Raw genomic sequence first — 14998 nt, 5'->3', positions numbered from 1 at the left:
TTGAGACATCTGCATCTCTTGCACCTGCAAGTGTGTGGAAAAGGAACATTTTTCCTCGGCTTATCCTCTTTCCCCAAGCATGTTGCAAAAACTGAAGGTCACCATATGTGTGTAAAACTAGTTGTGGTACCAGTTTCATTTTGGAACTATCTTTATTTTATCCTCTCAAAAAAGGGGGATGATGCGTGCATTTTGTAATGCAATGCACCTTTTTATCCCCATGTGAGGCTGTGGGGATCTAAATAGTTGTGTGTACATGTGCCCCCATAATTTATTTTTACATTATCAAGTTAATGGACCTGATTTAATGCAACCCTCCACTCCTGCACCTACTTCAGAGATAGTAGCAGGTCAAGTAAAGGGAGAGCTGGGTTTCTGAAGCTAAGGCATCGCTGGTGCCTGGTAGCGCTTGGTTGGCTCCTTCTTTTCAGCCTACTCTGCCTAAAGAGAAGAGTATGTGTCAGGCTTTCATCCACTTTATTCTCTCTGCAGTTTACATTCCATTCCCGTTTAGTACATGTTGCTACTTCAAGTCTAAGCAGATATTGTTAGTCTTAAAGAGGGAGAGTAAAAAGAGAGAGGAGGGATGGAAGGTCCAGAAGGTTGGGAGTTCATCCTGTGAAGGTTTTCTGTGAGTTCCGGCCCAATGCTTATATGAAAGGTCACAACTTGCTGTTTGAATCAATTGATTTTTACGAGTTTCTTAGTTTGTGTATCGCATTGGTTAAGCCTTTAAAATGTTTCTCACGGCTTGTCCTGCAGCTGCATCTGTGGGTTTATTAGCAGAGTGGGCGAATCGAGTCCCCCTGCAGAATTCTTCTCACGCTGCCTCTGACAGGTTTTGGATGTCACAGAGATGTAACCAGGATGGGAATGCCGGAGTGTGGGTGTGTGATAGTGTGTGTCTGTTTGTGCATGTGTGCATGAGAGTGTGGGCGTATGTTTGCATGTGCTCCCAAAAGTCAGTGCTTTGAATGACCATTGGCATTTGTGTTTGAAGGACCTTACCATTGATTTTGGTTGTTTTAATGCATCATCTGCAAAAATGCTGGCAATTCACTTGGTTTCATGAACAGTAACATGCTTTACTCACATCAGGTAATCCATCACAGTAGACTTGCGGTTATTTTTATGTTTTGTCAAAGTTACTGAATCATTCATGTGGTAATGTAGTTGCAAAAAACACCCATTTGGAAAAGCTCATTTTGAAAAGTTTTCTTTGTTGGTGCATTATGGGAAACTCTTAACATTCGAGACTCATCAAAAAAGTTGACAGTAGAATAGCAAGAAACTACCAAACACACTGCATCCTGCATATATCCCTCACAAAGCCCATGCATTCTTATTACTTGTCTTCTGGGTTTGATTTCCTAACAGAGTTGCTTGCTAATGCTATTCAGTAGCTGAATCTAAAATTTCTGAGGTCGGAGCTTAAAGGATAAGTCTGGAGATATTCTGTATTTTTGTTATCATCAACAAATCCCATGAAAAAAACCAAAAACCCGTAGGCTCCTCTAACAAGTGTAGCTTATTCCACTGTATCATAGAGCTCCATTGTTGCCCAAAAACACATAAGACTGAACTGAGAGACATGTTCCTTCATTCCGATAAACATGGCCAGAATGGTAGACCCACTCCAGTTTGCCTATAAGGTCGACAGGGGCACTGACGATGCTGTGCTGACTCTGCTTAATACAGTCACAAAACAGCTCATGCATCTTGAATTTTAGTTCAGCTTTCAAGTCAATGAAGACTCACATTCCCTTAAAAAGGCTTATTGATCTCGACATCAATAGTGGGTTAGTTCTCTGGATTAGAGATTTTCTTTCCTTCCGCTCACAGAGGGTCTGTGTCAGTGGGAAACGTGTCAGACGTGCTTCACTGTGAGCACAGACTGTGCACAACGTTGTGTTCTTTCCAATGTGCTATGAATTTATGATGAATGAACAATATTTTAGACTGCTTAAGTATGATGATGACATGGTCCTAGTCGGCCCTCTAAAGGAAACAGATCCATTATGTGAGGCTGCCTATCTGGACCACACTAAGTCTCTTTGAACATGGTGCCGGCATTAGCCAGCTGAAGATCAATGTGGCAAAGACAAATTAATCGATTTTCTGGACAAAACAAGGCTTACAAACAGAGCTAGTTTCACTTGATGGCCAGCATGTAGAAACTCTGGAAAGCTTTAAATGTTTTGGTACAGCTCTTGATTTCCGGGCCAGCTTCCCTGAAAACACAGAGTATGCTCACAGCAGCTCTATCTTTTCTCAGGAGAATCAGCAGCCGTAGTGTTAGTCAGCAAATTTTACAATTAGCGTACAGAACTCTTGATGAGAGTTGTTTTAACTTTTCGTCTCCTCGGCTGGTATCCTAAGCTAAATTGTAGATTGAAGAATAATTTCTCCGGGATTGTCCTAATGGCCAGCCGAATAGTTGCCGAACCTCAGATGTCCCTTATTCAACTCTGTACGGAAAAGGCCAAGGAAGAAAGCAAGGAGTATCCTGTAGCAGATGTCTCCCACCCTCTATTCAGCCAATTCGAGCCTTTGAGCTTCAGGAGGCGCTATTGAGTTCCTTTGGCAACTAAATGTGTCATTTAAAAAGCATTTTCAGTCTAAAGTGCCATCAGTATTTTTTCTCTGCAAAGTGACAGATAGAGATTTAAGCCACAGCCTTGAACAGTTTTTAATGAGTACTGTAACCTTGTCTCTATGTTTGTTAGCGCTGACTGCTTCTCTATCTTTGTTTTGTAAGATGGTGGAAGATAAAGATCTCTTTTATTCCATTCAGTTTCCACTTGCTTGAGTAATGTTTGCTAAAAATTACCTTACCCAGCTGTTTTAGGAAATTATTTAGGCTTTTTTCCCCCCTTTTTTTTAAATTTAAAAAAAAAAAATTCAACCATGTATTCGTGGCTCACACAGACAGGCTGAGATAAGTGTAAAGTTTTGAGAGACAAACTATCACATGGGATTTATTGACAATAACGCAAACATCAAATATAACCAGCTTTACCTTTTAAAATAAATGCACCACCAAGGAACAGTTCTCCAAACTGTTCACCAAACCATGTTCACCAATTTTGGTTGCAAATCTATAACAAATTTCAGATCATACAGAAATGAATGGAAACTATTGGCATTCTGAAAGGTAGGGCGTCATTCTAAATATTCGTGGTTGTCAACAGGCTAAAACATGCAATAACTCATGAATAGTCAAAGCTCCATTGACCATTTTACTATTCATTCAGATTGTGAGCAGCTTGGTAGAGGATATGCTCTTCTAACAAACTGAGTGGTGCAAAAGTTTCTTCTGTATCGTGGTCTGAAACATGTATTTACCAGTCTATGTATTTACTTGGTTCATGTATTGTTCTTGTTCTCAAATTGCCACCTATAATTTTGTGCATTTCTTATCAATGTACAGGAACTCAGCATACAGTAGGTACTGATGAAGTACCATTTAAGGAGCATTAAAGTACAGTAGGAGTGGTGAATGTGGAAAAGTGAATGCCTCACTAGCCACCACAGCATTATCTCAGTATCAAAGTTAAGATACAAAGTCCCACGATAAAACATTTAACTTCAGATAACAGAAAAAAATGTATGAGACATTTGTTATTGTGGTCTTACAAATAAAAGCTTTGGAGAACTGGGAGGCTTTGAATGGCTGTAATCAGTTTGTAATCCATTTTCCGGAAACAAAAGAAGCATGAAAATCTAATTGGCTGTTAATGGCCAGTGAAAATGTACATGCTGAGAAGCCAGCATTTAGTTGGAAATGGAGTTGAGAGCAGGTCTCCAGCTGCAAGGCTCGAAAACAGCCGACAGAAGAAGCGCCTTGAAGGGATCTTGGCTCAATTTTTTGAGTCCACCCAGCCTTTTTCCAGAATGTCCTGCTTCTGTTGTATTGCCTATTGTCAATTGTTCATGGACCAAAATGCCGTTATTTCCCTTGGTCCCTCCAAACAACAGCTGGGCAAACTTGAGGCCAATACTCAGGCTTTTGTGAAGTGTCACCTGTCTCTCATTATCAATGGATTCTGTTGTTCCCTTTTTCTAGAGCCACTCTACCTTGTCTTGCAGGGCAAACACTGTGCATTGTGGGAAGAGTAATTCATAAGTAAACAGTGGAATTCCTTTTCGCTGGAATGTGTGGGCCCGTGTGTGTCTGCGTTGATGTGTGTACGATGCTTATATGTATGTGCATGGATGGTTTTTTCCAGCAAATATCTGGTTCATATGCCCCGCTGGAAATTGCAACAAGTTACTAGAGTGTAAAGTGTTTCTGAGGCTGGTGTCCTCCGGGTAGGGTGGAGTTCAAGGAATTACAAGAGTCGGTCAAGACCTTTATCTCGAGGGAGAGATAATTTTAACACAACAGACATGTCTCAACTCCTAGACTAAGAGTAAAGGTCGCACTAGCTTTTTGAACTAGAACGCAGTAGCATAGTGAGAAAGCAAATTCATACGTAGTTCCCAACTCTCCCTAAGAGGAGGCCAGATTGACATTCTCAAACAAGTGTAGCTTAACATGTTAGCTTTAAGATCAGGGGCAAATATGGACTCATCCATCAAAGGCTACTCTGTAGGTTTGTGGAGGTTTTTGTCCAGATGGCATCCAGCGTGGCCAGATGATACCTCATCCCAAGGGAGTGGGAAGCAGGAGATGATCACACCAATGGTTGGCTGGTCGGCACAACTGAAAAGAATCTGGTTAGTCAGCAGTTTGCTTTTGAAAGTGGCCCGGGATTGTTGTTGTAAGGGTGTTCAGTCAGGGGAGAGAGGATTTGGGGGGATAGATCGAGTTATTTATTAGCGGGAGCCATTTAAATGGGAAAACTACCATGACAGAGTTCGGTGGAAATAGGAACTGGCGGGCCATGCCAACTGGAAATGCCAGGGGTGGCATCCTGCCAGAGTCGTAACTAAACTTATAGCTCGAGTTTGGGCAGTCTGGATGCTGAGATGTTGAGAGCAGAGATAATAAACCCACACTGTGCTCCACGGGCTGGCACAGTGAACTTTATCAAGATGATCAGATATGAGAGTGTCTGACTACGCTTTGTGACTCCTCATTCAGAGTGTGCATGCGTCTATCAGGTGTACTGTGAGAGAAGGCAGATCTGTCTTTTTATTTATGTGACTTCAAGTAGTTTTGTCAAGCATTGCCGTTAGAGAACGTTGCGATAGATCTACGCCTGTATAATCCTGGAGGACATTAGTACATCATTGCGCCACAATAAGGCTAGCTTTCTTTAGTTGAAAAGAAATGTGGAAAACAATGTGATGTAATACAGTCTGATGTGTGCTGTGTTGTTTTGGGCACTGTTTAATTTTTCTTGACAACAATGCCAGTACGATACCTCATTTTTGGATCCTACACCAAAACAGAATAGACACAAAAAAACTATTTTTTAGCCCCACACCTGGGACATTGCTCTAGAAATGGCAATGTTGGTAGGTATGTCTAAACAGAAGCTGCAGTACAAGAACATTTCCTAACTAAAACAGTCTTAAATATTGATTTAGTTCAGAAACTGCCAAACCAATAAACAATTTAAGAAAAGTAAGAATCTGAGTCAGCATCCAATGCCAGATCACAGAACTTGACAGTTTTCAACACATTTTGGTCGTAACCAAAAAAGTATCAAGGTGTGATTCCCCGTCTTAACAGTGCTTATTCGCTGTGTAGGGCCCTTACTATAGCCTGGGGCCGCGCGCCGCATTTTCCGTTTCACTCCCATCCTTCAGCCCCCCCCCCTTCAATTGTTCCATCCATATAACATGCTGGATGACATGAAAATCACAGTCTGATTCCGAAGCAACCTGCCCTTTGAGGTGTTGCATTTATTTGAGGTGTTTTTACTGCTGCTGGAGGTGAGATAATGCTTCCGTGATAAAATCCTTCCTGATTTCCGAGTGAGGAGCTGGTCATAAAGAACTAGTCGTGGTATGCTCGATATGGTTTTTTACCCAGGGGGGACAGAGTTTAAAGTATACTTAAGTCATTCAGGTCTGAGCGTCAGCAGCTTTCCCTGGATTTCAGGGATTTGTTCAGTGTGTGTTTGTGTGTGTGTGTTTGCATGTGTGTATTCATATGTGGGCCATTGCAATCAGCTGTGAATACCTGTTGCCAGCTTCCACCGTTTAGATTAGAAATCCACATAACAGCAAACAGTAAGGATTTCTTTGGACATTTTTGCTTTGAAAAAACTTTGAGCCCTGAATGCGAAATCTTGAGAAGCCTTCTAATAGATAATAAATGGTCAAAGTAAACACATCACAATGCCCCATTTCCCGTCTCAGCTTGTGTTTTCCCTCCACCCTTCCAGGGTCTATGTAAAGCACTGGGTGTATCCTTTCTCTGCAGAGACTTCAACCCCATAAATCTCCTCTGTGTTTGCTGCAGGTGACTCAGGCCTCCAAGGTGTGGGGAGAGGTCCCTCTGCCAGAAGACTTGGAGGCGGAGAAAGACGTCCAGGTGTCTCGGAGCTTGCTGGATGACGATGAGGACTTTGCTGCTGATGAAGCTTCAGGAGGTGGGCTTGACAGAGGATGTATGACTACGAACCACAGCAGCAGCTGCCCTCAATTCATGCGAGTTACATTTTTCACGCATCATTCCTTAGATTGTTAACGCATCCCAAAACTGACAACAAGGGAATGTTGCGCATTATGACAATTTCATCCGCATGCACACTAACTTGCAGGATTTACGCTTTTCAAGGGGAATTTATCTCTCCTGCAGATTTTATGTTCTACTTGTGAAAAAAAGCATGTGTTTCCCTGTCCTCGAAACTGCAGACTGACCAAATATCTATACTTCTGTTTCTCTCCGCAAAGATCTGCCCAGTGGAGAGGATGATGGAAGCACACCGTGGCCTCCAGTCAGTGAGAGCACAAGTAAGGGACCAGAAAATCAAGTGAATCTAACAATTCTCTGTGACAGATTTTTATTTATGTGTGGAAGATCATTCAGCCCCCTGAAGCTCCCCCATCTGTGACTCAAGTTGCCGCATGCAGCAGTGTGTGTGTGTGTGTGTGTGTGTGTGTGTGTGTGTGTGTGTGTGTGTGTGTGTGTGTGTGTGTGTGTGTGTGTGTGTGTGTGTGTGCACATGTGCATGTGTGTGTGCATGCATTTGTGCGTGATGTCTGTCTGTGTGCCTGAATGATGATGCCTTCACATCCTGCTACACCCTCTTCTCGCTCCTCGCCAACTTGCCAGAGTCTGGTCATAACACCGGGATTCGGCTTTGTGTTTGAGACATAAACATCTCCTCTCCTCTTTCATCCTCTTAACCAATGGCAGAGGTGACAGCACTATGAGATACATGAAAGCACAAAGAACAATAAAAGCTGCAGCAGAGCACCTCTGTTTTGCATTCCAGTCACAACTGCACTTTTTCCAGCCCCCCTTATTTTTATGTGGACTTGAAAAGTATTTATATGCAGGGACCCCACTATATCAAATTGTACCGTTGCAGCGGAATGCAAATTACATCTTAAACTATGGAGGATGGGTCTCACTCTTTAATCACGCCAGTGGTTTGCTGCTGCTTGTTACGCTTCTGTACTTGGGGCATTGTTCTGGTTTTTGCCATCTCTAGAGTCCTCTTCATTGCAGACCTCCAAAAACAAAAGAGTTTCTATCAATTGACTTTTTCACGGAATACTGTGTAACGGCGTGCTACCTGGCCTTAGCCACAAAGGATGCCTTAAGAATAACAACTGGAAATACTTCACTTGGACGGAACGATTCTGGTACTCAACTATGGCTGGATTTATGCAATGGATAGGTTCACATTTTTTGAAGTCTCCTAAAACAGTATTGACACACACACACACACACACACCGATCAGCCACAACATTAAAACTAGTTACCGGTTTTAATGTTGTGGGTGAATGATGTATATGTACACTGGAAGAGTTTTTGGTTACTGTGACCATTCCCCGTACAGGTCACAAAGAGAACCCTTCCTATTGTGTGAGCATTATTTTATGACAAGCTTGAAGAAATGGGAACCCGTCCTTTAACAGGAGTCCCATCGTAGATACCAACGGCCTAGGTTTCGATTTAGAGTTCAGAATTAGATTTTATGGCACCACTGCAACACTTAATGCATGCATCCTATGTGATAGCACTGTAATATGCTTTCATTATATTCCCCACAGTGTCTTTGTTTCGTTTACTTTGTCATACGAGTGACCGTGGGATACACACAGAACTTGCCTTACGTCCGGGTTTATTTTATTCTGCCATTCACCTCAGTAGACAGCATTGAGTGCTGTGTCTCGTAAAGTCTTGGTCAGAATCCGTGTCAGACTGTACAATGTCAGTCTGAGGCCTGTCAGGTTGTACAGTGTTTACGTGGTGAATCATGGCTTTAAACATCATTCAAAAATGGCATGTACACCATGTTGCACCGGCCAGTGTGTTCTGTGTCATGTCATGTTGTTCTCTGATTAGTTGGTTTGTAGACGTCGGTCGTAGCAGCATTCAGGTTGTGAGGATTCCGGCCCTAAATTCCTGACACGGCGTGGATTTTGCCGAAGGCTTTCTTGGGTCGCCGAAGCTCCAAGTCGGCCGTCGATGGACATGTCTCACAGTGCAATCTAGGAACCACCATTTTAGATCGACGACCACAGATGTTACTTTGTTTCTCTCACGACTGTCAACTTTACATCTCGGAGAGCCCAAAGTCGTCATAGTCCCGACGTGTAGTTACATTTTTCGAGCAAGCGCAGCATGGCTACTGAGCCTTCACACACAACTGCTGTGGCTATGCCATAACGCGTTAATGCACAACTAAAAATCCAGCTCATAAGTTAAAATCATGCTCAACATAGTCCTAATTCTATAGAGTTAATTTTTTGGCTTGTCTCAGCATTTATATTATTATACGTACCCCCTGCAAAGAAATTAATTCACCGAAGCAGTTAAATGTTGATAACCTAAGAGAACAGATCTTTTCCCTCCTTATTAAAGACAAAGGCCTGGTAGCTGCTGCTTCTTGGTTTGTCTTTGGTGCCAGACGCTGGCACTTGACAGGTTAGTGCGGCTGATTACATCATGGCAGAGTAATTGTTTGGGTGGCAGCATTGTGAGCTGACATCAGAGCTGAGGCATATAGCATGTGCCCCGCTCACAGAAATAGCACTGCGGTGAGGCCTCGCCGAATCTGGGCGCTTAAAGGAGCCAGAGGAGATTTTAACCTGTTATCCTTCGGGTCAGGGTCAGTTTGGCAGATAAAAATGTGCAAAAAGTAGTGTAAAAGTCACAGAACAGGAAGCCTGATTGTGCTGTGTTGACAGCACAGGACAGGAAAATATTTTTTGTTAATGTGCTCACATTTTGTGGTGTGACATGAGCCTACAAACCTTCCCTATTACTTTAGTTTATTGCCTCTGTTTCCATAAAACCCCCGGCTTTTGTAACCACATAAAGGTCAATGTTGCTTTAATGTGGCAATTAAACAGGAGGCTGAGATTATGCAGTTCTTTCTTTAATATATTGTCTTATCTCAAAGGTGTCTAGACATTTGCATTCTTCCCAGTGTGATCATGGTGCTATGATTAGAGGAGGCAGGCTATTTCCATATATAGATCTGAGCGTGATAGAGATGGGAAGGAAATTTGGTTTCCTGTGCTGAATGCTGAATACTTTGCTGAGTGTCTCAGTCCTGTTAACTGTCCAGCCCATTCACCCGAGCTTCTGCCTTCCTTCCCCCGTCAACTCTTATACAGTGGTAGACGTAGGTGCCACCGTTGCCTCCATTATGTCTTGTATCCTGTTGTGTTACTATTTACTGAAGTTTAAGGAATTCCCATTTCCCTCTGTCTCAGCCTCAGATATTGATGATGTGGGGCAAAATAAAACAACAAACATCTGGAGTCTAAAGTGTTGTCGAGATCACGCTATTTTGAACTTCTTTTGTCCATTGTTCTTTACCCCCCCCCCCTAATAATAGTTTGCAATCTTCTCTGTAGATATGGAGGTTGCATCCCTTTTCCTCTTAACCTCTTATTTTGACCTCCACACTCAGAGCCCTAAGAGATTTCTGGGAGACAAAATCTAGTTTATCTCATCTGTGAGAGCCTTTCCGTGTTACACTGGCTCCATTACAGAAATTCCCAGTGCAGCAAGGGTATTGGCCACTGTGTTTAGAAGCAAAAGAAACAAAGCTTACCATGTCAATGTAGTAATGGTGATGCTGATTGGTGAGGGGCTGCTGGGGTTAAGTTCTTCCCAGTGCTTATTTTGGATGAAAAGCTGGAGAATTCGTATTTATAGACTAATGCCCTGACCGATTATTTGACCAGGCCGATATATTTAGCCGATACTCTCTCATAGAAGAGATATGTCGTATTGGTATATATGTCTGCTGATAGACGACAAAAAGATGCCAAAGATTTTTTTGAAACAACATCACCAACCTGTAGTTTGTCCACCAGGGATGAGTGACAAGTTTATTTATCATCTGTAAAATGGCCTAACAAGTGAATATCTTCGTGACATTCAAACCTGCAACATTAGCATTCATTTAGAGTTGTGTTTTGGCATGTGGGGCTGAAAGCGACACCACGAGAGCAGTGAGAAACAGCAAAAACAGTGAGCTCCGTAAAATCCAAGGGTATTCTTTGCAGGTTCATCACTACGAGCGACTCCTTTCACACTATAACACTGTTTTTTTACATTGTCATTTGATCCTTTGTTATTGTAAAATATCATCGGTTATAACCACTTTAAGGAGCTTTATCAAAGAAAATTCCTTTGAAGGGGCATCATGGTTTAGAAAAGTTTGAGAACCGCTGCTCTAAACTACTCTAGCTTGTTTTACATTTTTCATTCAACAGAAATCATTAAACATTAAACATTGCACATTTGGTCAGAGCCTGAACTAGACTAAATGTTTAAATTGTGATCATGTGTAGTAGAGAAAAGACTACTTACTGTATTTCCTAAAGTCAAATAAAGTGTAATTTAGCTTTTAGTGCCACAAACCATCATTGATTCATTCAGTACTGTGTTGATGTCTAAGTTGATTTGAGATTAAACATGTACCTTAGAGTTTCTCAGTTTAGTCAAGCAGTGACAGCAATGAGATGTGTTCTGGGCTTAATTCTCCAGGGGCGTTTTACTTATACCTGAGGGTCAGACTGTCCTTGATCCACGCGGACTCACAGACAGGTCGCCGCATTCTTGTGTAGTCTCAGCTGGTTTTACTTCTAATCGAATCAATTGCTAGGTGGTACTTGCTGAAAAAACACAGTCCGGGCTCAGATTCTTCCGCCATCTCTAGAGGAGAACAGATGTTGCAGCGTAAGTGGACAATACATCAGGGTAATGTACCCCGTCTGTCAGTTTGGCCCGGGCAGTGGACAGGCTTCGGCAAGGCCACCCACTCAGTGTTTCTGCCTTTTTCATGGGGAGTTGTCTCAGTGGCACTGCCACTGTGTGTGTGTGTGTGTGTGTGTGTGTGTCCCTGTGTGTCAGATACAGGGAGCGTCTCGAGTCGTTGCTGAGAGGGACGAATGCTGGCAGCTGCAGTTATTTTGGTGAGGTCTTTGTTGCTGCACCACTGGGGGCCTCCAAGGTGGTCACACACTGGCACAAGAGCGCAGGAGAAACTCGCCTCACACTGTAATCAGATGGCTTACTCCCATTTGTAGACCAGGCAGTGGTAACACAGCAGAGAAAAACATGGGCGCTGCAATCTTGAAGGACATGTTTGGTTTAAGTCATTGATGAAAGCCTGTACCCGCCATTCACAAACACTTAATCGTCAGTGTGACTGTGTACAATGCACTCAGGGTGGGCATTGTTCTGAAAGACTACTGCTGAATGGTCTTAGTCACTGACTCGAGCCTTATTACTGCTCCTAACCCCATGATGCTGCACTCTGTTGTACCAATAACAAATGTGTCGCCTTGGAGAACCGGCTTGTGCCGCTCCTCTTTAGGAAAGAGATATTGTGGGTTTTGTAGAAAGAGGGCTTGTGTGTCTGTTTGAGTGATCTCTTTTTCCTCACAGCAGTGACAAGGACAGGCTTGTAACTGATGTGTCTGTTTATTTTGATGACCTTCATGATAATCCATGTTCCAACAGGGGGAGAATACCTTATGCTGGAGCTAAGAAAATGGTTTGTTGTGTTACAAAACAAACCCTGAAATAGAAATTGTAGTTATTGGCCGGGGATTCAGTTGTCCTGTAGTTTTCCCAGATCTGAGAGTTTATTTGGATAAAGCTCCATGGTTGATCAGCGTCTTCCTGGTTGAGCACTAGAGAGTATCCATATCACATAACACCTCTCCTGGGATTTGTCAAGCTCTTAGCAGTTTTTTTCTTTCTGTTGGAGAATGCAGTACATGTATAGTATATTCTGAGTCTGAATGCATCACCGAGCTTGACTTATTACGTTTGTTTCTGTCATTTATTTTCTCTTGTGTTTTTTCCTGTCCTGTTCATGCTGTTCTGCAGTGATTGCTTTGTTTCAGTCAGTGATCATGGGCCAATCTGCACATAAAAGAGTGGAGAGTAACAACAAAGCTGTTACCCCCTTCTCTCTGGCTCTCGCTCCCATTCTGACTCCGACAAGGATCACAACATATCTGCAGGCTTTGAAGTAGCGGATGCTTCATTAGCTTTAATTAGTCTGGGTCACTCTTCTTGAGGGAGACCTCAGATGGTTTGGGCGGGGGAACTTTTCTGTCAGCTGTTTCCTGGCTGGACTTTGATGACTTTAAATTGTTTTACAGACACTTTTGCCCAGTCTGCAGTATTCCTCATTTATCTGCTCTTCACCGGACTGTATCTCAATCTAAAAGCAAATACACCAACTTTTTCTAAATCTACTCTCCTCTGAAAGACATGCCACCCCTACAGTAATGGTGTACCAGAAGCCATATGTTTTTTTTGTACGTGCAGCTGTTAAACAGCTGGATCCATCACATTCACTTGATTATGAAGGAGCTGTTGTTTACCGCTGTCTTTCGAATTTTATGGAGTGGACTCGTACAGTATCTGGATCAGAGCAGGAAAATCTTTCTCGTCAGTACGGGTCCAATGTAAAATGTAAACATTTTTTAAAAATGTTTATTAATTCACCAGGTAACATAGTCCCTTTTTTTGGAAGACAGTGAAGACATACTAGAAAATATGTCTCGTACTCAACCTTTGCACAAGGGTCCCTTTCTTAAAACCCACCTATGTTTCACAGCAAACAAGAGGCCTCCTCAGTTGACATTTCAGAGCATGCCCCGTGGTGCTACTGCATCTAAAGCGTTGGAAGAATGAATGAGTCACCACAAAACAGAACATGGTCATTGTTGCTGGTGCCAGTGCAGAGGGCTTAACTTTTGGTTAAAAAAAAAAAAAAAAAACTGACATTATGCTGCTCAGTTCTTTCCATTTAGGACGGAAAACAGGAAGCGTCTCCTCCCTGCGTCGCCCGGGGTGGATGTGTGTGTCTGACGGCAGAGATGTGAAGAGCAGTGTGTGGAAGCGTGTGTTTGGTTTGTAGGATATCCTCTTTGTTCTTTTGGGCCAGAGAGCAGTCGTCTCTAAAGTGACAACCTCTGACCTTTTCTCCTTAATGCTGTCATGCAAGCAGACTTCCTTGTGTGTTTCCAAACAGACACTTGTTGAACTCATTAGTCAAAAAAAACAAAATAATAGAATCCCAGCCTTTGTCCCATTAAGCATGACTATTCACACCATGTGGACGGTAATGATTAGTGGGACTGTTGATAATGTTAAATTGATACTGACCTTTGTAGCTTCTCATAAAATTGTGAAGACAACTTTATTTTCATTTCTTGCTGTTATCTTGCCTGTTTTATTAAGTTCCTTTCACTTGATTTTGTGTGACTCTTCCTGATTTCCTGTTTTCTGTTAAGACAGCTCTTTTTGCAATTCACTTTCTGACTGTCACTTTCTATTTTCTCTCCTTGCTTCCAATCATCACCTTTCTAACTTTCCTGAAACTTTAACCTCTCTGCACCTGCCTGGCTAACTTGATCCTCCTCCCTGGTCCTTGTGTCGCTTTTCTTGTTTGACTCTTGACCTCTGGCCCCTGTTTGTGCCCCCGTCGACCTCTGCGTCACGTCTCTTCCCCCTGTCTCTTGCGCTTTGCTCCTTGCCCCTCATTGCTTGCCATAGCACACTGGTTGGATTCTTCATATATGAGGAACATACAGAGCCCAGTCGAACCAGACTACAGTAAGTCCTCGAGCACTTCTTTCTTTTTAATGCTGTGGTTTCCCTCCTCTCTCGTCATTGGCACACTCTTCTTTCACCTGCTCCGCTCAGTTATGCAGTCCCATTTCCAAACACACTCTCAGATAACATTCCAAGGAAGACTCATCTTGGGTATGCAGTGATTGATTCCTACGAGTCTGTTTTTCCAAGGGTCTTGCAGGTGTTTCCCACCATTTTCCGATGCCAGTGGAAAATGATGGAGTTGTTCCATTGAGTAATAGGGTCCATCACGCTCGAGTGATGGCCTTTTTTTTTTTATACACAGGGATGGTTGTCTATGCTTATATTGCAAGCTGTGGGAGAGCAAAATGGGGCTAGCTTAATAGTGAAGCCAGAAGTTATTCCCGAGAGTTCCCCAGAGGGCAATGAGTGGACTTGGAGACAGAGTTGTTTGGCTGGCCACCAGCAAAAGGGTTAAGTAGCAGGCAGCTGGCATACGAATATATTACACTGAGGGAGACACAAAAATTAAGAAAGAGACGGAGACAAGAGAAAGAAAGAAGAAGAGGCCATGGAAGGGAAAAAACATGTATTATCAAAGATTTGTGATTGGGTCGTTGGTGCAGTGTGGTTTGGGCCTTGTTCTTACAGATTCCAGCTTTGCGTCACTCCCTCTCTCAATGGCTCGGGTGGTGCTGGGCCGGTGCCGTGGGTGCTGCCTTGGGGGCTGAAGGTCAGGCCCAACGCGCCTGGGCTTTAAATGCCAGGCAGGGCTCACTGCTCAATCAAGTCTT

At 42.9% G+C, this 14998-nt stretch overlaps 1 protein-coding gene across 5 annotated transcripts in view; it reads left to right on the top strand.

The window, feature by feature from the left end:
• hspg2 (heparan sulfate proteoglycan 2) overlaps window positions 1-14998 on the top strand; it is a 91999-nt gene that overhangs the window by 22087 nt on the left and 54914 nt on the right. For all 5 annotated transcript variants that reach the window (XM_040151913.1, XM_040151914.1, XM_040151911.1 and 2 more), the window contains exons 2-3: window positions 6416-6545; window positions 6850-6909. In XM_040151913.1, the coding sequence (XP_040007847.1) occupies window positions 6416-6545; window positions 6850-6909 (190 nt within the window). The remainder of the gene's footprint in view (window positions 1-6415; window positions 6546-6849; window positions 6910-14998) is intronic.

This window comes from Xiphias gladius, chromosome 18, assembly GCF_016859285.1.
Source record: "Xiphias gladius isolate SHS-SW01 ecotype Sanya breed wild chromosome 18, ASM1685928v1, whole genome shotgun sequence".
NCBI classification, from domain to species: domain Eukaryota; kingdom Metazoa; phylum Chordata; class Actinopteri; order Istiophoriformes; family Xiphiidae; genus Xiphias; species Xiphias gladius.
Note: the sequence above shows the minus strand (reverse complement) of the source record. Positions and strands in the feature narration are given on the sequence as shown.